The sequence below is a fragment of the Gadus macrocephalus genome, chromosome 2 (assembly GCF_031168955.1).
Source record: "Gadus macrocephalus chromosome 2, ASM3116895v1".
Classification (NCBI taxonomy): Eukaryota; Metazoa; Chordata; class Actinopteri; order Gadiformes; family Gadidae; genus Gadus; species Gadus macrocephalus.
In genome coordinates, this window is record NC_082383.1 from 19,674,520 (window position 1) to 19,699,519 (window position 25,000).

The 25,000-nt window shown below is 43.7% G+C and overlaps 1 protein-coding gene, 1 long non-coding RNA gene and 1 other non-coding gene across 4 annotated transcripts in view; 2 read left to right on the forward strand and 1 right to left on the reverse strand.

The window, feature by feature from the left end:
• The window catches only part of LOC132452122 (uncharacterized), a 68,626-nt gene that overhangs the window by 18,633 nt on the left and 24,993 nt on the right, over positions 1–25,000 (reverse strand). The window lies entirely within an intron of this gene.
• Positions 617–832, forward strand: LOC132453121 (small nucleolar RNA U3). Its single transcript, XR_009524594.1, has one exon. It is a non-coding gene; the product is annotated as a small nucleolar RNA U3 (small nucleolar RNA).
• The window catches only part of zmp:0000000896 (caspase recruitment domain-containing protein 10), a 34,327-nt gene continuing 23,709 nt past the window's right edge, over positions 14,383–25,000 (forward strand). For both annotated transcript variants that reach the window (XM_060044506.1, XM_060044515.1), the window contains exons 1-2: positions 14,383–14,539; positions 24,473–24,784. In XM_060044506.1, the coding sequence (XP_059900489.1) occupies positions 14,533–14,539; positions 24,473–24,784 (319 nt within the window). In that variant the 5' untranslated portion in view covers positions 14,383–14,532. The remainder of the gene's footprint in view (positions 14,540–24,472; positions 24,785–25,000) is intronic.

Genomic DNA, 25,000 nt, shown 5'->3' on the forward strand with positions numbered 1-25,000 from the left:
GGTGTATTTAATACATAAAATAATTTTTCACTTTTGATGTGATGTGAGTGATGGCCATATCAAGTAGTATAAATTGTTAATTCACTCTATGTGCATTGTGCAGGTTATCATATTGTAGACAGTATCAAGTCATTTGCACACGCCGAATCTGGAATGTCTGTACAATAACGGCACAATATAGCAGTAGACTATGCACATGAATTTCCTGTGTTTAATACTTGGTAGGATTTTGAATGACATAAATAAACAGAGAGGTCGGATGTGAGTTGAACTAAAGCAGTGGGGATTGAGTTGAATTCCGACAGGCGGGGTGGTACTTTCGTCAAACGACCCCCGTGTCTCGCAAAGAGATGTGGGGACTATTTATCTCTATATCTCTTTATCATATCACTCCGTTAACGTAGTTGTGCGTGGTACCCGTATTGGCCCTTATGATCACTAGTTTTGAACGTCACTCTATACCGATGTTTGAGTTCAGTTTCAATAAACTAAGATTTGTATGAGTGCCATCCGTTATTTTTACATGAGCTGAAATATTGTGAAAGTTCTACCTCACAACCACCAGTGATAAGGACTACCCCATGAACTGGTGCCCGTCCGCGCCCGTTTCACCACTAAGATCATACTTTCAGGGATCATTGCTATAGTCTTTGACTTGAGAAATATCGTACGAAAGTGATCGGTTACTCTTACCACGATGAAGAGAACTGATGTTCCCTTCTGAGCGCGAAGCGGGCAGTGAGTGATGATAAATTTCATCCGCTCCTTGCCATTGATGACCGTTCCATGCTCTCTAGTGGAGCCTGGAGGTAGGGAATATGATCAGAGTGGTCAGATGTAGGCTAGATATTGTACAAAATAACTGTTAGTTATTATTCTGAGTCGTTGGCATTTTGTTACGTCGTCAGTATGTTTATTTTACTTAGTAAATATTGTGTAGGCAATCAAAAATACTGATGCAGTGTCGGCTCTTGTAAAACGTTTGAAGTTACCTGCATTGCTTGTGTAATTGCTCAGGTGTATATAATATATAAAATAATATTTCACTTTTGATGTGATGCGAGTGATGCCCATATCACGTAGTATAAATTGTTAATTCACTCTATGTGCATTGTGCAGGTTATCATATTGTAGACAGTATGAAGTCATTTGCACACGCTGAATCTGGAATGTCTGTACAATAACGGCACAATATAGCAGTAGCCTATGCACATGAATTTCCTGTGTTTAATACTTGGTAGGATTTTGAATAACATAAATAAACAGAGAGGTCGGATGTGAGTTGAACTAAAGCAGTGGGGATTGAGTTGAATTCCGACAGGCGGGGTGGTACTTTCCTCAATGGACCCCCGTGTCTCGCAAAGAGATGTGGGGACTATTTATCTCTATATCTCTTTATCATATCACTCCTTTAACGTAGTTGTGCGTGGTACCTGTATTGGCCCTTATGATAACTAGTTTTGAACGTCACTCTTTTCCGATGTTTGTTCTCATTTGCCATTATTAAATCAATATTAGGGTTTTTACATATCAATATTCACGGTAGCGCAACATATAACGTTAAAAGTGGTTATTGTAGTAGTGGTTTGAAAAATAATCGATTCTTCGATGCATCACGATTCTCGCTAGAACGATTCTGTCTCGTGTCTCGATGCAGATACTTTTTTTTTTTTTTTTTTTGCCTGCTGCAACATTCTGATCGCCAGAGAGGGATAATTTTGTATTTTTAAAATCATTGAATTTTTCTTCAGTGTGTATTGACCAATCTGATTAGTCTTGACACGATTGCGATTCAGCCTACGCATAGCATGCGTGCACACTCACAGCCAGACACAAGAACTCCTTCTAATTCAAGAGCAGCTTTTCCTTTAATGACATAGAAAAGAAAGATTAGAAAGAAAATAAAACTGAAATCTATTTTTTGCATGCTTCCATATTGTGTTATAATGCAAGCTGCATTGATTATTGCATTGTTCATAGAAAGTCATATTTATGACAAAAGCTTTCTCTCTTATGAAATATTAGATAAGTTAATTAATCTGTTGATGTCTTTAATGATCATCACAAAAGTAGGAAGTGATTAGCAAACTCTGTGTAGCAAACTCAGTTGTATATATATATTTTTGAAAATCACTCATGGAAATGTACATAATGAAAATTGATGATGCATCGAGATGCATCGATAATCGCTTCAGAATCGAATCGTTGACCTCATAATCGGAATCGAATCGAATCGTGAGGTGCCAAGAGATACCCACCCCTACCGGACACCAGGAGCGTCGTCAGCCCCTTTTTACTGGGGCACGTGCCCCAGTAAAATTCCATTGATCATTATTAAATTCATCTGCAGAAGCGCCGCTCTCGCTATGGAATCGGCAGGATTCATCAAGTGCATCTCCTGCTGCCTCGGGAGTCTTCAGTCGAGCCTGCCTCTTACCAGCCAATCAAAAAACGAAAGGGGCTACATAAAAGCCAATCAGAAAATAGCCCTATTGTATCTGGGTAAGATTTAACGCAACAACCAATGAAAAAAATCAGTTATTTACGGATTTGTCCACGTGACTCTTCTGAAAGTGTGTAAAGTATGACCAAGTGTTTCTTTCTGTTCAATAGTCTAGATAGAACTTTATCAATCCCCTGTAGGAGAAATTTGTTAATAAAACAATAATGGTAAAAAAAAATAAGGAATCTCCCACTTCCGGCTTCCATGAAAGAGAACCATACTAATTCACACAATAGCGTTGATGCAAATCTAGCATTAAAGGTTAATTTAAGGAAGTTCTCTCCAGTCACGCTGAAACTAGTTTGCTAGTAGTAGCGCTTTAATTTGCAGTGTAAGAGAATTCTGGGAAATCTGAATGCTGACAAAATTCTCAGAATTCTGACACTGCAATTTATTTGCACGCTACGACTAGTGAACTACTTTAAAAAAAAAACTCGACACTGCGACCAGGCGACAAATGACTGGTGAGAACCTTCTTAAATGAACCTTTAATGCTGGATTTAATTATCAGAATTCGGATTTTATCCATGTATTCTGACTTTATTATCAGAATGCTGAATTTTATCTCACAATTCAGAGTTTATTAGCCTATTCGATTTCTGAATTAAAATTCTTGTGATGAATAATCTACATTTGTACAGTCGATGTGCAGCACTTTAATTCCCGTCAACTTTGTTTTCTAACACCAGCATTTCCACAACTATGCTCATGTTCGTGACTGCTATACAAAACCATTTATAGTGCATCTATTTTTCTGCTGGGTAGCGATAGTCGCCCTAAATGCAGCTTTAATTTGGGCTCTGATTCTGAATAAATGCCGCTGCTGAACTGTGTGAATAAATAAAGGGAACTGAAATCTAAAGAAGACACGTGGTTTTGATGTACCGTGAATTCCAGCTGAAAGTGGAACATTACTGCCATCAGGGGAAATTAATGTAACCTAGGCATATTGTAAGTAGCTTTCAATTCCTTGTTTTTTTGTTGATCATGTTTCGTTGGAAACCACGGGAGCTGGAAAAAGCCCAGAGTAAGTCATCTCCTTTTTTAACGTTACAACAAATTCACAACTTGTTTGACACAAACAATGACAACTTGATTGCTGTTAAAGAATGTTGCCCACATAATTAGCACCAGTTTTTCAATACTGAGCGTCTGTAGCCTGTAGTTTTATAGCACACACACACACACACACACACACACACACACACACACACACACACACACACACACACACACACACACACACACACACACACACACACACACACACACACACACACACACACACACACACACACCATGCGTGCACGCACACACGCGGAAAATGAATAATGAATGAAAAATTGTCTGTCTTCAAAACTTGAGGAAGTTTTAGACAAAAACTTCCTTAACACAAAAAAGGAAATTATGGATATACAGGGTGTTTTTAACATACTGGATCCAACAATGATCCCAACATTGACACAGATAATTCAGATCATTGCACTCACAATTCCTGTAAACAGTTGTAGTTGTGAGCGATCTTTCAGTGTGTCGAGAAGGCTCCACACCTGGCTTAGGTCAACCATGGGGCAAGGAAGGCTTCACCAACTTTCTCTTTTGTCCATTGAAAAGGAGCAACCATGCAAAGTGAGTCAAAGCCACGTTATTGACCGCTTTGCCACCATGAAGGCGCGGCGATACAGCTTAATAGTGAAAAAATAATTATTTAAAAAGGCTCTATGCAGTAGTGTATGGCCTTATTTAGTTTAATTTAAGAGCTTTGATGGTTCTATAACATTTTCCAGGTTGATTGGTGGCAATGAGCCACCTCACCTTAAGTCAGAAATTCTATTAGTTTTAAACCTTGTTTCTTGCCTTTTTAGTACATGTCGTTCTGGCAAAATTATGCTGTTTCCACACAGCTTCTAAATAAATATAGATGAGTAGACTTCTCCTGATAAAGAGGTGAAGGTCATAAAGAGACTTTTTGTTTATTTGTCAGTTACCTTATTTGTAAATCTTTGAGATGTGTATGTGTTTAAATAAATATAATTGTACGGTACTCATGAATCCATCTTTGCGTCTTTACCTTTACCAGTGCTTTAATATAGCATACAGTATGACAGTGACAACAATTTTGAAGCTCGTACATACCCTTCTGTATCCATCTATTTCATATTGTGCACACGTAAAAAAAAAAATGTTGGCAGTTGGGGGCCTGTGCCCCAGTAAAACTCTAGGTCTAGCAACGCCCCTGCCGGACACCAATAGGATAACACCACGTGTGTGGCACATTTCATATACAACATCACTCATTACAACGACGGTACAAAAAATGTAATAGTGTTTGAATTCCCACTGAAACAGTGGGTTCCCGGGCTCTTTAAACTGTAATGGCATTATTAAAGGTCCCATGGCATGAAAATCTCACTTTATGAGGTTTTCTAACGTTAATATTAGTTCCCCTAACCTTCCTATCTTCTTGGAATGGCTAAAACTTGCGTTCGGTGTAAAACGAGCACTAGGTATCCTGCTCGCCTTGGAATGTGGCCCCATATGTCGTCATAAGGGCCCAAGTTACTTCCCCTTTCTCTGCCTTACGCGCCAAGAGAATTTGGCCCGCCAATGAGACCATGAGCTACAACCATGCGAGCGCCACATATGTGTGTGTGTGTGTGTGTGTGTGTGTGTATGTGTGTGTAATTACACACACTGTAACGCAAGTGTTGTACACTTCTTTGTTATTTGGTTAACCGTTCTGCTGTTGGTGTTATGGCGCATAACACGTTGGTTCTTTGACGTCTCTGGTATTTCCACAACAAGACTGTAGTTGGGGTAATCTCAGCCATATTAGAGAGGGTGTGCACACCCACCCCTCCACCGCGGGGTTATTGCCATTTTCCCTTGAAAATGAAAATGTTAATACCACTTAAATAAATATAGTAGCGACCGATAAAAGATATCTTAATTAATAGAATAGTAACATAGTTTCATAATAGTTAGTCATCTGTGAGATCTATATTTTTAAAATGTGTGGCTTTTTATAGACACGTTTCCCTCTGGACCGTTGTTGAAACCACATTTACCATCTAGTGCTAGTGTTACCCACCACTATAGCGTTTTTCATATCGAAATAATGCACTCGTCATGAGTTAGACGTATTAAGAGGATTCATAGAATAATATATTAATGAAACGTCCCTTTTAACACTTGAAACTTTCACAGCATCTGACCATTAACACCTCATCGAGGCCCGCCCCGCCCCCAGGCATGCAACCAGATAGTAACACGAAAGCCAGATACTTTTTATTGCTCTGTATTCCTATCTCTCATCCTGGTTCCCATAGTATGATCCTCAACCTTTTAGCCACAGATCAACCCACCAATCCCCGTCTTGAGATCAAACATCTCCCTGAAGGTCATGATGTTCCGCATCACGCACCTGCAGACGTCCTGGTAGCACCGTAAAAGCCAGATACTTTTTACTGCTCTGTATTCCAATCTCTCATCCTGGTTCCCACAGTCGGGCCCCCACCAGACTTTAGGCACAGATTAACCCAGCCTGTTAACCCACACACACACACACACACACACACACACACACACACACACACACACACACACACACACACACACACACACACACACACACACACACACACACACACACACACACACACACACACACACAAACCTACAAGCACACACACACACCAACACACTCCTCTGACACAGTGGGCCATAATACCACTTCCGGCCCCCACCCACTCCCCAAACCGGATGTAAGCCGGCTCTGTAAACCTCCAAACAGGGACATGTGATTACCTACTCATATGGCATTAACAGGAGATATACGTCACATTTGGGACTGTGGACAGTCATGCATCTTTATGGACACATATGAACTCTGACTCCTTGGAAATAACTTTCTTACATGCCATGCATGGATGTCGCATGTGGAGTATTTAAATCATAATGTGGTAAGGTAATAGAATGTCTAGGACGACATTACTTTTTGGAGGGGAGAATGTGAGAATAGTGTCTATTAGATAAGTACAACCCCCATATATATATTTCATTTTTTTGTGTGAAGTCCTTATTTTTGCTATCATTAGTTTAACGGTCATTCTTCTTGTTATTTGTTTCATCTTAAAGGCACCCAGTGCAACTTTCGAGGCTTAAAAATAAACATTCAATTTCTAGTCTTTTTTACACATAGTAAGTTTCAATAACTCCATACCATTACATACCGACATTTAAGCAGCAAAGATGAGACGTCGTTGTGTGGTGAGAACTGATACAAAATCGATAACAACAACAATGCCGCCACTTTCTTTATTTTTTGTAACCTACAATAAATAAAGCAGGCTTCCAGTCAATGGAAAAATGGCTTCTCCCCACCGGCGATTGTTGTTGTTTACGATTTTCTATCAGTTCTCACCACACAACGACGTCTCATCTTTGCTCCTTGAATGTCGATATGTAATGGTATGGAGTTATTGAAACTTACTACGTGTAAAAAAGACTAGAAATTGAATGTTTATTTTTCATTGAATGTTTACATAAAGTTGCACTGGGTGCCTTTAAAGTTGACATTGTGCTCCACTTCTTACACAGGCATATAATGTAATGCATGAAGTACCTAATTTCCGCCACAGGGTGGCTTTGACCTATTGGTGCACTTTCTGTCCGGTGAAATCTACACATGTTGCAGAGCAGGGGTCAGCAACCTTTTCGACATGCAGTGTCAGTTTGACCTTTTCTCGTTAATGAGTGTGCCTTAAGCAACAATATATTAAAAATTAAGCTGAATTATGACACAGCGACCAAAAACATTTCCAGAAGACCTGGAATTGTACTATTTCCATATGGTCCACAATCATGCATTAACATTTTAATGTTTTTTTGGTTGTTATATTTGCAACATGGGCTTACAAATTATAATTACATATGTCCCATCTTAAAACACCATTTTCAGAAACTCATTCAAAAACATATTTGCACTGTGAGAAATGTAAAAAACGAGAATATAGGAGAATGTTGGAACCATCCACATCAATATCTTCAAGACATGTACAGCTTTGCAATACAGGCTCTGGAACTCCCTTCCCCCACACATAAAACAGTCAGACACCATTACAACCTTCAAGTCACAACTCAAAACTCACCTGTTCAAACTCGCACACAACGTCTAACTGATCACTGTTTTGATTGTTTTTTAGTTTTGTCCTGTTTTTGTTTTATTTATTTCTTATTGCTTATGTTTATTTATTTATTTATTTATCTTTTTCCACAATGTCTTGTTTTTTAAAAAATTGTATGATGACTATATGCTCTGTAAGGTGACCTTGGGTGTTTTGAAAGGCGCCTCTAAATTAAATGTATTATTATTATTATTATTAATACCATGTGAAGGCGATGCATACAGGCCACTTGCAACAATATTTTAAATATTTTCTTCTCTTTTACACACAACATAGGTTTAAAAACTATTAATTGTTCCCATTTCAGAACACTGCTTTCTGTAACTAATTTTAAAATATTTGCACTGGGAGGAAATGCCCATAACAGAATAAAGGGCAAAAAAAAAAACGGTAGTAATGATTATGCTGCCGCATTGTGCTGTGAATTTTTTAAATAATAAGAATTAAAGAACTTTTTTTTTTTTTCAAGTGTGCCAATTTGTGCTGCCCCGTGTGCCAGTGGTGGCACGCGTGCCTAGGGTTGCCGCACCCCTGAATGTAGAGCATTGTTGAGACATGGCGGACGGAACGGGTCGTTAACAAATGTGTCGCGATGTCTGTGTATGTTTACAGGTAAGCAAGCAATATAAGCGTAATGAATGTACATAAGAATGAGCTTGGCAAGGATACAGATATGTGGGGAAGAGTTGGCTGGTTACCTCTGCCGTGAATGTTGTATTAAAGGGTCGCAATGCCGTCATAAGCAACTTCTTAACTAGCAGCTAAGCTAATCTTCTTCCGGTGCCATTAGCGTCCGGTGGTGGTACATTTCTGTAGATTGTGTTGGTGCGTTCCAGAGCCCATCCAAAGCAATGGGATGTGGGACTTATCCTACCTGAACTGTACTAGCTCCTACTTGGTGAAGTGGGGTTAGGTCGATCACCCCCCCAGTTCGATAGTAGGAGGTTCCAGTTCGATAGTAGGAGGTTCCAGTTCGATAGTAGGAGGTTCCAGTTCGATAGTAGGAGGTTCCAGTTCGATAGTAGGAGGTTCCAGTTCGATAGTAGGAGGTTCCAGTTCGATAGTAGGAGGTTCCACTTCGACATCGGGATGTTCCACTTCGACAGCCATTCCAGTGCACTTTTCTTAGTTGGAGGTAGGAGAAGTCCCACGTCCCACTGGTTTGGATGGGCTCTGGAACGCAAGAACTGAGGATTTTATCAGGAGCCACAATGTACTTTTCTTTTATGTATTTCCATTGTTAGTAATTACCATGTGCATTAATATGTATTTTTGTGAACTGTAATAATTAGTTGTAGAGCAGTGTTGAGACATGGCGGACAGAACGTGTCGTTAACAAATGTGTCGCAATGTCTGTTGTATGTTCACAGATCCCAGTAAAAGAAACTATTCTTCAAGTCACTCTTGAGTTTAATTATTCAAGTGTGCTACATTAGCAATTAAGGTCTCACCATTTTCTATGTTATTCTCTAGGGATTGTACAGCCTCACTGTCTTCCATGCCGAGGAAGCGCGGCACCTGGACTAAACCTTTGAAGAGGTTCTGTTACTTCATCTGTTTTCGCCACTTGCTCGCTTCCTGCATGTTTTAAAGATCCTGCATGAGATAGAAAACAATGGATTAAAATAAATATTACTGATAGAAACAAGACAAGGACAATGCCACTAACAGGAGGATAGTTATGAGAAAGCCTTCATATTATAGTGCTCACATTACAAGCCTTCATTTTATATATATTTGCCGGTCTTCTATACGTCATCACGGTTGCACTGTGCAAACTTGGGGCAGAAAGAAGCAAGCAACATCTACTAGCCTTTACAGTATAGAGTATTTTGTGACTGTTCAGTGTGCATCTCAAACGTGACAGGTCGTAAAGTAATATTAACATAGCTAGCACATTAGAAAGCAGCTTACACCTTAAAGTCAAATAATTAGATAGACAAAGGCTCAAATTTGCAAAAGGTACGTTTGGGAATATGTTGAGGGTGTGTATGCAAGCCTTCCTGGCTACAGACGGGGGATAAGTAATAATAATAATAATCTCATCTCATCTCATTTTCGACCGCTTATCCGGGGTCGGGTCGCGGGGGGAGCAGCTCAAGCAGGGGGCCCCAGACTTCCCTTTCCCGGGCCACATTTACCAGCTCTGACGGGGGGATCCCGAGGCATTCCCAGGCCAGTGTTGAGATATAATCTCTCCACCTAGTCCTGGGTCTTCCCCGAGGTCTCCTCCCCACTGGACGTGCCTGAAACACCTCCCAAGGAAGGCGCCCAGTGGGCATCCTTACCAGATGCCCGAACCACCTCAGCTGACTCCTTTCTAAGTAAAGGAGCAGCGGCTCTAATCCGAGTTCCTCACGGATGGCTGAGCTTCTCACCCTATCCCTAAGGGAGACGCCAGCCACCCTTCTGAGAAAACTCATCTCGGCCGCTTGTACCCGCGATCTCGTCCTTTCGGTCATCACCCAGCCCTCATGACCATAGGTGAGGATAGGAACGAAGATCGACCGGTAGATCGAGAGCTTTGCCTTGCGGCTCAGCTCTCTTTTCGTTACAACGGTGCGGTAAAGCGAACGCAATACCGCCCCCGCTGCTCCGATTCTCCGGCCAATCTCACGCTCCATAGTACCCTCACTCGCGAACAAGACCCCGAGGTACTTGAACTCCTTCACTTGGGCTAAGGACTCATTTCCTACCCGGAGTAAGCAATCCATCGGTTTCCTGCTAAGAGTCATGGCCTCAGATTTAGCGGTGCTGATCCTCATCCCAGCCGCTTCACACTCGGCCGCCAGCCGATCCAGTGAGTGCTGAAGGTCACAGGCCGATGATCCAATGAGGACCACATCATCTGCAAAAAGCAGTGACGAGATCCTCAGACCACCGAACTGCAACCCCTCCCCACCACGACTACGCCTCGATATCCTGTCCATGTATATCACAAACAGGATTGGTGACAAGGCGCAGCCCTGGCGGAGACCAGCACCCACTGAGAACGAAACTGACTGGCTGCCGAGGACGCGAACACAGCTCTCGCTTTGGGAGTACAGAGATTGGATGGCCCTGAGGATAGACCCCCTTACCCCATACTCCCGCAGCACCTCCCACAGTTTCTCCCGGGGGACCCGGTCATACGCCTTCTCCAGATCCACAAAACACATGTAGACCGGATGGGCATACTCCCAGGCCCCCTCCAGGATCCTTGCGAGAGTGAAGAGCTGGTCCGTAGTTCCACGTCCGGGGCGAAAACCGCATTGTTCCTCTTCAATCTGAGGTTCGACGATCGGCCGAACCCTCCTTTCCAGCACCTTGGAGTAGACTTTACCAGGGAGGCTGAGAAGTGTGATACCCCGGTAATTGGCACACACTCTCTGGTCCCCCTTTTTGAACAGGGGAACCACCACCCCGGTTTGCCACTCCTTTGACACTGTACCCGACTCCCACGCGATGTTGAATAGGCGTGTCAACCATGACAGCCCCTCAACACCCAGAGCCTTTAGCATTTCTGGCTGGATCTCATCAATCCCTGGGGCTTTGCCACTGCGGAGATGTTTGACTACCTCAGTGACCTCCACCAGGGAAATTGACGACGAAACACCATCAACCTCGAGCTCTGCCTCCAACATAGAGGGCGTGTTATTCGGATTCAGGAGTTCCTCAAAGTGTTCCTTCCAACGTCCGACGACCTCCTCAGTTGAGGTCAACAGAGTCCCATCCTTACTGTACACAGCTTGGATGGTTCCCCGTTTCCCCCTCCTGTGGTGCCGGATAGTCTTCCAGAAACACTTTGGTGCCGACCGAAAGTCCTTCTCCATGGCCTCTCCGAACTTCTCCCACATTCGCTGCTTAGCCTCCGACACGGCAGCCGCTGCAGCCCTTCGAGCCTGTCGGTACCCTGCAACCGAGTCAGGAGTCCTCCAGGATATCATATCCCGGAAGGCCTCCTTCTTCAGTCGGACGGCTTCCCTGACCACCGTAGTCCACCACGGTGTCCGAGGGTTACCGCCCCTTGAGGAGCCTAAGACCCTGAGGCCACAGCTAGCCACCGCAGCTTCAGCAATGGAGGCTTTGAACACCGCCCACTCCGGCTCAATGCCCCCAACCTCCACAGGAATGCCAGAAAAGCTCCGCCGGAGGTGTGATTTGAAGATACCTAGGACGGGGGCCTCCTCCAGACGTTCCCAGTTCACCCGCACTACTCGTTTGGGCTTACCAGGTCTATCCGGAAATTTCCCCCATTCCCTGATCCAACTCACAACCAGATGGTGGTCGGTTGACAGTTCCGCCCCTCTCTTTACCCGAGTGTCCAAAACATGCGGCCTCAGATCAGATGACACGATCACGAAATCGATCATCGATCTTCGGCCTAGGGTACTCTGGTACCAGGTACACTTATGAGCACCCTTATGTTCGAACATGGTGTTTGTTATGGATAATCCATGACTAGCACAGAAGTCCAATAACAAACGACCGCTCGGATTTAGATCAGGGAGGCCGTTCCTCCCCACCACGCCTCTCCAGGTGTCTCCATCGTTGCCCACGTGGGCGTTGAAGTCTCCCAGCAGAACTACGGAGTCCCCTACTGGAGCCCCATACAGGACTCCATTCAGGGTCTCCAAGAAGGCCGAGTACTCTGAGCTGCTGTTTGGTGCATACGCACAAACAACAGTCAGAGTTTTCCCCCCTACAATAATAATAATAATACATTTAATTTAGAGGCGCCTTTCAAGACACCCAAGGTCACCTTACAGAGCATATAGTCATCAAGTAATCCACTTCTTTTTACTTACCGATGATCTTAACTTCAGACTTCGACTTCAAGGATGAGCTTGCGTAATGTGTGAACCGTGATTTACAAGACTTTTTTTACTGCGAAAAGAGGAAGATCTCGCGTGGACCAAGATTTAGAAAAGTACAAGACACGCCTCCTCCTACAAGTTACGCCTACTACAAGTTACGCCTCCGTCTTGCAGGACGCAGACAGACCCTACTCACCTGTTGCGGTGATCATTGTCAACTATTACAGAGCAGGTGCTTCATGAAGAAACAAAATGAAGAAGCAAAAAAAAAGTAGGCTATCCTACGCCTGTTGCCTGTTGACTTTCCCAGATGTGGCAGCTAATCGTTTTGTAATGTTGAGTAGCTAGTGACATTAATAAACGACATTTGCTCTTACCTGAAGTAGGCTAAATGTAAAATAAAAGTATTTATAGGCCGTAGGTGAATAGCTTAAGTTTTTTCATTTTCATGTACAATCTTAGAAAAAAAAAAAAAAGCTAGAAAAAACCTAAAGAAATTTTGAGTGTGCCGGGCTCTGGCCCATATTAATACCTTGTCATTCTCTTTAAATAGCTACCTAGTGCTAGCATATTAATACCTTTTCATTCTCTGTAGCTAGCTAGAGATTGTTGATGGTGGTGCCCATATCATCTGCTGAGGCAGAGCGCAGTTTTAGCTGGTTACGCAGATTGAAGACATGGTTGCGATCAACCATGACGCAAAAAAGACTCATGGCATTGCTGTGTGCCATATTCACCAAGAGAGGCTTGACAGACTGGACGGACAAGAATTTGCCCAGAAGTATGCTCAGGGTAATGAAAGGAGGAGAGACGTTTTTGGGTCCTTCAGTGAGTCTGCTTACACAGTAAATTTGTTTGGCTTTTTTTTCATTTATGTGAATATGTTGTTGATAACACTTCTGAGTGTACACAAATGTTTAAATAAAACTTGTTTTGCATAAGGCATGAAGTTTCTGTGGGTGATTGGCATTCCAGACAAATAACCGTTTCACCATATATGGCTAGTGTTGATCAAGTAGGCCTTTGTTTAACAATGTTCACTGTTGTTTATCCATGATTTCAACTAAGAATTCTCCAATGGCTTTTTAGTGCAAACCATTGGCCGATAGGCTATTATGAAAGCAACTACTTAAGCGCTAGTTAAAGCCCAAATTGCACAAAAATAACTTTTTGAAATCAAGCTGTCAGAAATCTTTTTCTGACAGCTTGGTCCCCCCCAGTTCAAAAATCCCACCTGCGCCCCTGATTGTCAGCCTTGTCCACGCCAGTCGCAGGGAGCGTGACGATGTCTTGTCATGCCTCATCCTATCTGAGTGACTCACCTAATATTGGCAGAACATTAGCGGGAATACAACTCGATCCCAAATACACATTTGTTATTTATTAGAGATGATACTGAAATGGCCCCTGCTGAAAGATAATTTATACTTTTTTTGTATTATATTTGGATGCTTATACTTAATGTACTTTTGCTAATATTCTCAAGACAGGACTTTTACCTTTCACAGAGTGCAACAGTATTACATATTATAACTTGATTATCAGTAGTGAGGCATTCATATTACCAGCAGATGTGAAATTCTAACTTGTTCTAGTTAGTTTTTTTAATAAAACGCCATACTCAAATCCAGTTGACAACAAATAAATACGGTACATTTCCATACATGGTTACATACATAAATACATACACATACATACATACATACATACATACATACATACATACATACATACATACATACATACATACATACATACATACATACATACATACATACATGTTTTGGTGTGTTTGCACGCGTGTGTGCGTGTGCGTGCGTGCGCGCGCGTGCGTGTGTGTGTGTGTATGTTTAAGTGTGAGAGAGAGAGCGCATGCATGTGCGTGTGTGTATACGCGCGTGTACGTGTGTGCGTGTGCTGTAGATAGGTACAGCCACGAGACCTCCCCTGTTCCGCGCTGTTCAGATGAGTAGCTCCCACCCCGTGGTGGAGGTACGTTTGGTTCATCTGTTCTCTACCCTCCTGCGGTCAACTCCACAACGAGACGATGAGCGGTAAGTTGGTTATTTTCTCATGACTTGCTGACGATTTGTTCCTTGTTTTTAATAGTTAAACATGCTGTCTAGTTACACACCCTTCCCAGTACGCACGGTATGGTGCGTAATGGAGCAAAAACTATTGTTAATGATGCCTGATTATGCCAGCTTGCCATTCCGCAATATAGACTTATTTCAACATCGCTTCTCGAATCGAAAGCGCTTAATTTCCGTTATAGGTCCGAGCGGCCGAAACCAACTCTGGAGATCCGATCAAAAACAAGAGCACGTTTTATCCGCTTATCGCAAAGCAATAGATAATAAACAGCGCACCTTTTACCAACAAGCTTTTCAAATGAATATTTTCACGCTGCGGATGTTTGTCTCGATGACAGAGATTCCAGAGGAGACACTGACCTGTCCCAGCCTGCCCCCAGGTTAAAGTGAGAAACATGGAAACATGTCCCTCATCGGTTAACCAAGTCTCTAGATCAGTCAAGGTTGGCTCACACGTTACGATTTCAGATTATTGGAGGCCTTTTGATTTGCCTATAGCCTATAGGCCTATATAGGCTACAGGTGCATCTCAATGAATTAGAACATTGTGGAAAACTTAATTAATTTCAATAATTCAATTTAAAAATTGAAACTCATTTATTATATAGATTCATCGCACCAAAAGTGAAATATTTCAAGTCTTTATTTGCATTCATCTTGATGATTATGATTCACAGCTCCTGAAAACCCTAAATATATATATATAGATAGATAGATAGATAGATAGATAGATAGATAGATAGATAGATCGATAGATATAACAACGACTAGTTATTTGAGTTAATACTTAGGCCTATATGTTTATCAGTTCCTGACCCCAGAGTTGTATAAGACCTTAACTTCTAACCACACGATTTGCTTTGAGTTCATATTTCTCATAGTGTCCTATCTACTGATCAACCTGTCGATTCTATTTGATCTGGTTGTGTATGTTTCAAGGAGCTGGATTCACAGGTTAACCAGATATGTTGGCCCAATCCCATTTCTACCCCTTACCCCTTCCCCTTGCCCCTCAATACAGAGGGGTAAAACGTTCCCCTAAGAAATGGGACGCCCCTCCATTACGTGGCTTCATCGTCGCTGACTGCGGACAGCTGACTGCTATGTCAACAGAGGCCACGAGTAGGCATGTTTCAGTTCAACCATACGTTGCGTTGCCTCACATAACATAATGAATTAGTGGATAAAAACGTCAGAAATGCTGGCGTTAACTTCCCTATGTGATGTGACGCGTCACATGGCTTTAAAAACTCGCAGGATCTCCATTGTAACTCCGTCCGTCTGCTTTTTTGTGCATATGCTCTTTCAAATAAATGCAGACATAAGACACTCCCCTCAACATATCAAAACATTGCCATAGGATAGGATAGGATAGGATTTTATTTGTTGTCATTGCACATGTTACAGAGCAACGAAATTATCAGTTACATTCCGTCCAAGAAACATAAAGGACAAGGGTAATGAAAAACAGTTCTTTTTATTTGACTGCCAGGTATCCACCGCCGGGTTACATGCTTTTAGGTGATGGTGGGTACCCCTGCCTCCAGACGCCCGTATTTCTGTTGACTCCCTATAGAGCCGGTGATTGGGCGGGTGCATCAGCGCTCACTGTGACGCTAGACACACAGGTGCAACGCCAAACCACTCCCCAGGGAAACAAAAGGCATGCCATAGGGAACAACGAAACCAACTTACTTAGGAACCAATATTAGGTGGAGTTCACAATAAAAAAAGGTATGAACAATGATAAAAAATAAAACAAAATCAAATTAAATTTAGCTCGGCCACACACACACACACACACACACACACACACACACACACACACACACACACACACACACACACACACACACACACACACACACACACACACACACACCAAAATACTAAATTACAACAAAAACAATGGTCTCGTTTGGGTGATACATTCATTAGGCAATTGGTATAATGACACAGACATTCAGTGGGCTATTGAGCTCAACACAGAAATACCAAAGTAGAAAACAGACGCAAGAATGAAAAGATTGAACAAAGTAAGACTCACTCCCACTGTTTTCTGGCGATCATTTTCGATTTTAGGGAACTCATTGTCCCTGGTCCCCCTGAAATGAATGAGCCGTCTGGTCTCCTGTGGTGTCCCTGAGGTAAAGGTGGAAAGGAAATCTTCAGTTTGACAGGCGAGCGACGTAGCTTAGGTGGCAGCTTTACCGATATCAAAGCAGTGCGCCGGTATAATCAACCAAGGAATAGTAGTAGTAAGCATATCCACTGCACACAAATGTTACTTGAAACCTTAACATGTCATGTCAAGGGTTATCGGATATCTATCTCAACAAATAGCGATAGCGGAACACATTAGCATCGGTGATTCAAAACAAACTTGACTAGTGAATCAAAACAAACTTGACTAGTGATTCAAAACTAACTTCACATAGGGCTGGGCGATAAACCGATTTTATCGATTAATTCGAGTGTGTAGCTCACGTCGACTTGTTCAAATGAAAATCGGTTTTCTCTTCAACATCCGCAAACGCTTCCCTCTCAGCTCCCGTAGTTTGGAATGGGCTCAGCCCTCCCCCCGCACAGAGCGCGCATTTACCAAAGTGATACACAAACATGGCAGCGAGTTTGACAAGTTGTATACCACCATTTATTCATGTATGTATAATCTATTTTGAGGTAAACATAATTAATTTGAAATATATCTGTGTGGTTTAATAATTCGTCGATCTGTTGGTAATTCGTCGATCTTTTGGTAATGCATCGGGGCTCCAGTAGGGGGATCGCACTCCTCTTCCTCATTCAATACAGACAAGTGAAGGAAAGAGCTTCGTGCGTGTGTGTTTTTCCTCATTCTTCTCCCGTTACTATGCCCTTTCTTAAGGTAATTATTACCGTTTGCAAAACACTGTATATTTATGACCAGTGTTGAAAGTTTGAATGTTATGTTGGCACTTTATCAGAAGTCCTCTTATCATTAGAAATATTTTATGTTTACAGAAATATTTTATTTTATATTTTATATATTTTACATTTTATGTTATGTTACAGGTTACACTGTTTACAATGGCAGGGCCTGCCATAATGCTTTTTTATGTAAATCGATTTAAATCGGAAATCGGATTTTTTTATGAAAAAATCAGGGATTTTTATTTTAGGCCATATCGCCCAGCCCTAACTTCACAATTAAAAACCGCTCCAAAATATTGTTATTACACCAGTCTGCCGTAATTAAAGTGCTGAAAATACTTACATTTGTGCGTGGCCTTCGCTTGAGCCATCGCTGCTGTTTGTTTATTTGGCGATTTCGGTTGGCCACTAGAGAGCGCTAAAATCTTGTATGTATAGTTCAACGGTTATTTACCGTTATGTCATGTTTTATATCGAGCTCAGAGATCGCATTGTCTGTGTATGACTTCGAGCCGAATATACAGTCAACTTTACAGCATGAGTCCGAATGATAAAAACTAGTAAAATGCATTTTCGGCCGGATTTTCCTCGAAGCCCTCCCTTTAAAGTGTGGTCCTTGGATAGCTTCGTTTCAAGGGCTACGTAGCCTTTTGTCTTCGCCCTACCCCTTAACCCAAATGAGAATTGGGACACCCTTACCCCTTCAAACCAAGGGGGGAGGGGTAAGGGGGAGGGGTAAGGGGGAGGGGTAAGGGGTAGAAATGGGACGCAGCCGTTAAATCCAAATTCAGGGAAAATTTCGGAAACCAAGCTTAGACTGATCTCTGTTCCGTTGCCACGGTGATCCATTTGGTGACCTTACCTTCAGCAAACACTCGGTGGCACTGCAAGGTTGGCAAGTACTCTCGACTCCAACGACCCCAGAATCTGTTGGCAAGAGCCTGTACTTGCCTCCACAAAAGGAAAGATCTTTATCTGTAAAGTCCCCTCGTGGAGGTGGGACTCCAGTTTTTTGAGTTAGGAGCATTGATGGCGACCGAATTAATGGATCGTCAGGATCATTAGAAACTGTGATTAGTGGCCTTGCATTTACAATTGTGTACAATTTGCGATTGTGCTGTTCGAGAAGCCTTGAGTCCAGGATTCTTCGGGCCACCCCAATCAGACGTTCCCAAGAACCGCCCATGTGTGAGGCGTGTGGGGGGTGGAATACCCATGAGCACCCTTGTTGGTTTAGGTACCTCTACGCCGTGGCGTCTGGTTGGTTTTGGCTCATTCCAAGTTCCTTACATGCTCCTATGAAATTTGTGCCGCAGTCGGATATTAACTGTTTGGCAGGTCCTCTTATGGCAAAGAAACACCTCAAAGCGTTAATACAGCTTGAAGTGTCCATTGACTCAAGGACCTCAATGTGGACGGCTCTGGAGCTCATACAGCAGAACGTCATAGCCCACCGTTTGCTCTCAGCTTGTCCTCCTCTTGTTCGTCTGGCAGTAATACCTCAGGGTCCAAAGACATCCAATCCCACATATGTAAATGGAGGGCAGTTTTGAAGGCGTTCTGGAGGCAAATTTGCCATGCGTTGCTCTTGCATTTTGCCTCTGAGTTTGCGACAAGTTATACATTTGTGTAAGACTGAATTGATGAGCCTCTTCCCCCCCAAGAGCCATAGACCTGCTGCTCTGACGGTTCCTTCTGTCAGGGGACGGCCTTGGTGTTCGACTTGAGTGTGATGGTGTCTGACAAGCAACAAGGCGCTGTGGTTATCCTTTGGGAGGATTATGGGGTTCTTCTCTCTAGCGCCCAGGTTCTTTAGTCGTCCTCCAACACAAATGACATTGTTCTCCAAGGTTGGACTGAGGCGAAAAAGTCTGCTGTTTATCGGGACCGGCTTATTCGTGATCAAAGCCTCAAATTCCTTTGAAAATGCTCTCCTCAGAACAGCTGCAATAATGACTTCCTTTGCTAGGGATAGTTCACCTGGGGTTCGAGACAGATCACACCTGTGCCACCCTTTACACTTGTCCATGTCTTTAGAGAGCTTAAAAGACCTCACAATGTGAATTAAGAATGCTATAGCTCGGACAAGAGAGTTGAAGCTGAGAACCTTAGGAAGCGTTCTGTGCTGAGGCTTTTCTCTTGCAGCTTTGTGGCATAGCTCCGCACTTGGGGACGGATATCCACGTCAAATTCTGGTTTGATCAGGTCGAAGGACTGAACTGGATCTGGTTCGTTGGATGTGTTCTAGCTGCCTCTGCTTTAGCTCGTGCACGTATTAATGAGCTACTTGATGCCGTAGATGACGTGAACTTCTTTTACTGGCCACCGAAATCTTGTCGCTTTGTTTAGCTTCCATCTTACCACGATGTACAACGCCAGCTTTTTAACGTATTTTCACTGTGTTGTCCTCACTGCAGTGTAGCAACTGCAGCTATACAACTAGTTAAACTCTTCCTTATAAATGAAGACGTGAGTCGTAGTAAGCTTTAGTTGCTCTTTACTGTGGCTCTTTTTCTCATTGTCCAAGTTCAGAGTGAAAACTGTAACAAGACAAATACGAAAATTACCATTTAGCTCTGTAACAGGTGCTTTCCACATGTAAATAAATGTAAATAAAACGTTTTTAGCCATAAACATATCACATGCATTTTTCATGTAAATAGTACTTTCTAACATTAACTTATGAATGTAATTATGAAATTATCAACTTACGACGTTGCCTCTGTGACGTTTACAGTGATACAATCATGCGGTTGAACATAGAAATGTAGCTATGCAAATTCGGTTAGCCTCCTCAGACAACTAAACCAAAACAAACCTATGACCCGGGAACATTAGGGTGAAAACTGCCCTTCAAAATAAGAGCTCTTTCAAAACAAATGTCCATTCAGATTTATGCGTAAAAGGCAACACACTATGTATCAAGAGGCCATTGTTGATATCAGTGTTACTTATAGTGCAGTAATTTATTCTCTCACTCCTGGTGAAAGATACCCTGAGTCTCGGAGTCTGCTGCCAGCGATGTGCTGAGCTAGACTGGGTACCTGGGTGTATTCGAGTTCGCCCTGCAGAAGGGTCTGGAGAAGAGCAATACATTTCTTTCTGCTTCCGATACGTTTTTGCGGGAGCCAATCGCCAACCTGGCTTCACCCCCTGGCTCGCTATTGGCTTGATTGACACAATGACGACAGGGAAGCGACGGCCGGCAGCCAATTGCGTACAGAGTCAGTTGAACGAGGCCTGTTGATCACACCTCTTGTGCTGTTAGAAAATGACAGCAGCCTCCCCGGACCAACGTGCAATCTACGATTGAGCTTGGTCTGGCTATAGCCAGGCTAGTGATGTGCTCTCTATAGTGATGGTCTGAGCCTCTCTGTAGTGATGGTCTGAGCCTCTCCACCTCTCTGCAGTGATGTGCACAGTGCAAAAGTGTAAGTCATCGGCAGGCCTAAGCAATGGAGACTGAATGTGATCGAGTCGACTGCTGTCATCCTAGCTGCTCTGTTGTGTTCCGAGGGGATTTGAACCCTAAACCCCCTGTGCTTATCGAGATCAGAGTCTAAATATACATAACTGACGTAAACCAGACAATTCTCTGTTCTCCCTGCCATCGTTGGGTTGATTCTCAAGCAGGTTTGTTTGATCACATGACTGACATACTCTGGTATGCCGTCATTAGATTAGATTGCATTCAGTCTTGATAGCTTAGGCCGAATGCTCTGATACTGCCCTTCCAATTTTTAGGACTTGAATTTCCTGGTCTGTATTTTATGACCACAATATGAGTAATGAACATATTCATATTCATATTTAGAAAATCTGCAATCCCCAAAGTGTTTTTGAAAAGGCTCAACTTGAAATCACATGTTTGAATTTTTACTTCAAAACAAATTAATTGCGATGATCTGATTTTCAAAGTATAATATTTCAATGTTATTCCTTATCCAAAATTCAATGGCTTTGGTCCAATAGAGGCGGCTGCATACTGATGCGCTTTAGAAAGCTTTGTGCGCTGACCTGTGTGAATTCCCAGTGTGTTACTTCCTGCTGGATGACTCAGAACCTGTGTGTGTGTGTGTGTGTGTGTGTGTGTGTGTGTGTGTGTGTGTGTGTGTGTGTGTGTGTGTGTGTGTGTGTGTGTGTGTGTGTGTGTGTGTGTGTGTGTGTGTGTGTGTGTGTGGAATTCCGATCCTTGGCGAAAATTCCCTGAACTCACTGAATCATACTTATTGAAGAGAATCCTAGACGAGTGGGAGGGAGGGAGATTAGTATTAGGTCATAAGGTTAGGTGACGTCATACACAGACAGACAGACAGACAGACAGACAGACAGACAGACAGACAGACAGACAGACAGACAGACAGACAGACAGACAGACAGACAGACAGACAGACAGACAGACAGACAGACAGACAGACAGACAGACAGACAGACAGACAGACAGACAGACAGACAGACAGACAGACAGACAGACAGACAGACAGACAGACAGACAGACAGACAGACAGACAGACAGACAGACAGACAGACAGACAGACAGACAGACAGACAGACAGACAGACAGACAGACAGACAGACAGACAGACAGACAGACAGACAGACAGACAGACAGACAGACAGACAGACAGACAGACAGACAGACAGACAGACAGACAGACAGACAGACAGACAGACAGACAGACAGACAGACAGACAGACAGACAGACAGACAGACAGACAGACAGACAGACAGACAGACAGACAGACAGACAGACAGACAGACAGACAGACAGACAGACAGACAGACAGACAGACAGACAGACAGACAGACAGACAGACAGACAGACAGACAGACAGACAGACAGACAGACAGACAGACAGACAGACAGACAGACAGACAGACAGACAGACAGACAGACAGACAGACAGACAGACAGACAGACAGACAGACAGACAGACAGACAGACAGACAGACAGACAGACAGACAGACAGACAGACAGACAGACAGACAGACAGACAGACAGACAGACAGACAGACAGACAGACAGACAGACAGACAGACAGACAGACAGACAGACAGACAGACAGACAGACAGACAGACAGACAGACAGACAGACAGACAGACAGACAGACAGACAGACAGACAGACAGACAGACAGACAGACAGACAGACAGACAGACAGACAGACAGACAGACAGACAGACAGACAGACAGACAGACAGACAGACAGACAGACAGACAGACAGACAGACAGACAGACAGACAGACAGACAGACAGACAGACAGACAGACAGACAGACAGACAGACAGACAGACAGACAGACAGACAGACAGACAGACAGACAGACAGACAGACAGACAGACAGACAGACAGACAGACAGACAGACAGACAGACAGACAGACAGACAGACAGACAGACAGACAGACAGACAGACAGACAGACAGACAGACAGACAGACAGACAGACAGACAGACAGACAGACAGACAGACAGACAGACAGACAGACAGACAGACAGACAGACAGACAGACAGACAGACAGACAGACAGACAGACAGACAGACAGACAGACAGACAGACAGACAGACAGACAGACAGACAGACAGACAGACAGACAGACAGACAGACAGACAGACAGACAGACAGACAGACAGACAGACAGACAGACAGACAGACAGACAGACAGACAGACAGACAGACAGACAGACAGACAGACAGACAGACAGACAGACAGACAGACAGACAGACAGACAGACAGACAGACAGACAGACAGACAGACAGACAGACAGATAAACCGAGAGACAATTTTGTCTATCTCTGTATTTCTGTCTTAACTGTTTTATAGCTTCTTCTTTTTTTAAATCACCTTATGCCATTACATGAATCTTTAATATATATATATATATATATATATATATATATATATATACACCCAGTATATGTCTACCCTAGCGACCAATGAGTCACCAGCTGAGCCAACCCTGGGTTGGGCCCGCCCCCTTTTACGACATCTGAGCAATAAGTGCCATCGAGTCATCAGCGACGCCCTCCTCGGTCCCTGTAGGACTTTGTGTGTTCAGTACCTGGGCTGGGGGGCCAGCTGACTCCTCAGGATGGGGGGGGGGGGGGGGGGCTCGTAGCATCCCAGCGTGGGCTTGATCCCATCATGCTCTAGGGCAGCGGTTCTCAAACCGTGGTAGCATTTAATTTCCTTCAATCTTTGGATGTTCTGATGGCCTTCCACGTCTACACACCTACCTGACACGATGCACACTGCCCGTGCTGTCATTCCGCATGACCAGACTCTTCCACAAGGCCAGGCAGACCTTGCTAAAGCTAGCGTGCTTGTCATGTGTTTTGGGGGAGTTGGGTATTTCGCCGAACTCTACTCCTTCTTCGGCTGCTCGGAGACAACATGAATTTTGACTCACAAGTCAAACTCTTAAGGCTTCTCACGACTATAGACTGAGGATAATCTCCCCGTTTCCGTCGCCCAAGCAGTACTCAATGAGAAAGTTCAATAAAACCCCTGCCTTGCAGACCCAATCAAAGTCTCTCCTCCTCGAGCCCCCTCACATAGAGGCAGAGACGTGTAGATGTCGCTTGTACTTGTAGACTCTGTCGTACCGACACATCTTTCTTGTGCTTGGTTAAAGCTTCTGAGAAAAGTGGCTGCACGTCCTTCATTGCACCCATCTTATGGACAGAGCACACGTTACATTAACCAAATCAAATAAGTCACTAGGCAGAAACCAGCTCAAAGTTGTTGTGGTTTTATGTCATGCTGCTGCCTTCTCTGGGCTAATTGTTCTAGTTGTGGCAGAACGATTATAAAAGGCCAAACAGTAGTTGCGGTAGTGATTGTATAAGCAGCAGTAGTATTAGATAACAGGAATACCAATACTATCGGCGCTTGTCGTTCAGTTTTCCAAACACCTGTCAGGTGTCTTACGACTGTTTGTCAAAATTGTGGGAACCAATCGGACGCTCTGTTCCAGGGTTGTCTGTCTGGGGGGAGGAGTCTGAACATCCCCAGAAGGAGGAGGAGGAAGTTGAGGAGGTGTTGGAGGAGGAGGAGGAGGTGGAGGAGAAGGAGGAGGAGGATGGGGAGGCACGCCCGTTGTCCCCCTGGTCAGAGGAGCGCTGCGAGGAGCTGTGGGAGCGTGTGGAGGCCAACCGCCACAAGCTGACCCGCATCCTGAACCCCGCCAAGCTCACGGCGTACCTCCGGCAGTGCAAGGTGATGGACGTTGAGGACGAGGACGAGGTGCTCAACTCAACGCAGTACCCCCTCCGCGTCAGCAAGGCTGGTGAGCACACACACACACACGCTCACACACACACACACACACACACACACACACACACACAGTACCCCCTCCGCGTCAGCAAGGCTGGTGAGCATACACACACACACGCTCACACACACACACACGCACACTCACGCACACACACACACACACACACGCACGCACGCACAGTACCCCCTCCACATCTGCAAGGCTGGTGAGCACGCACACACACGC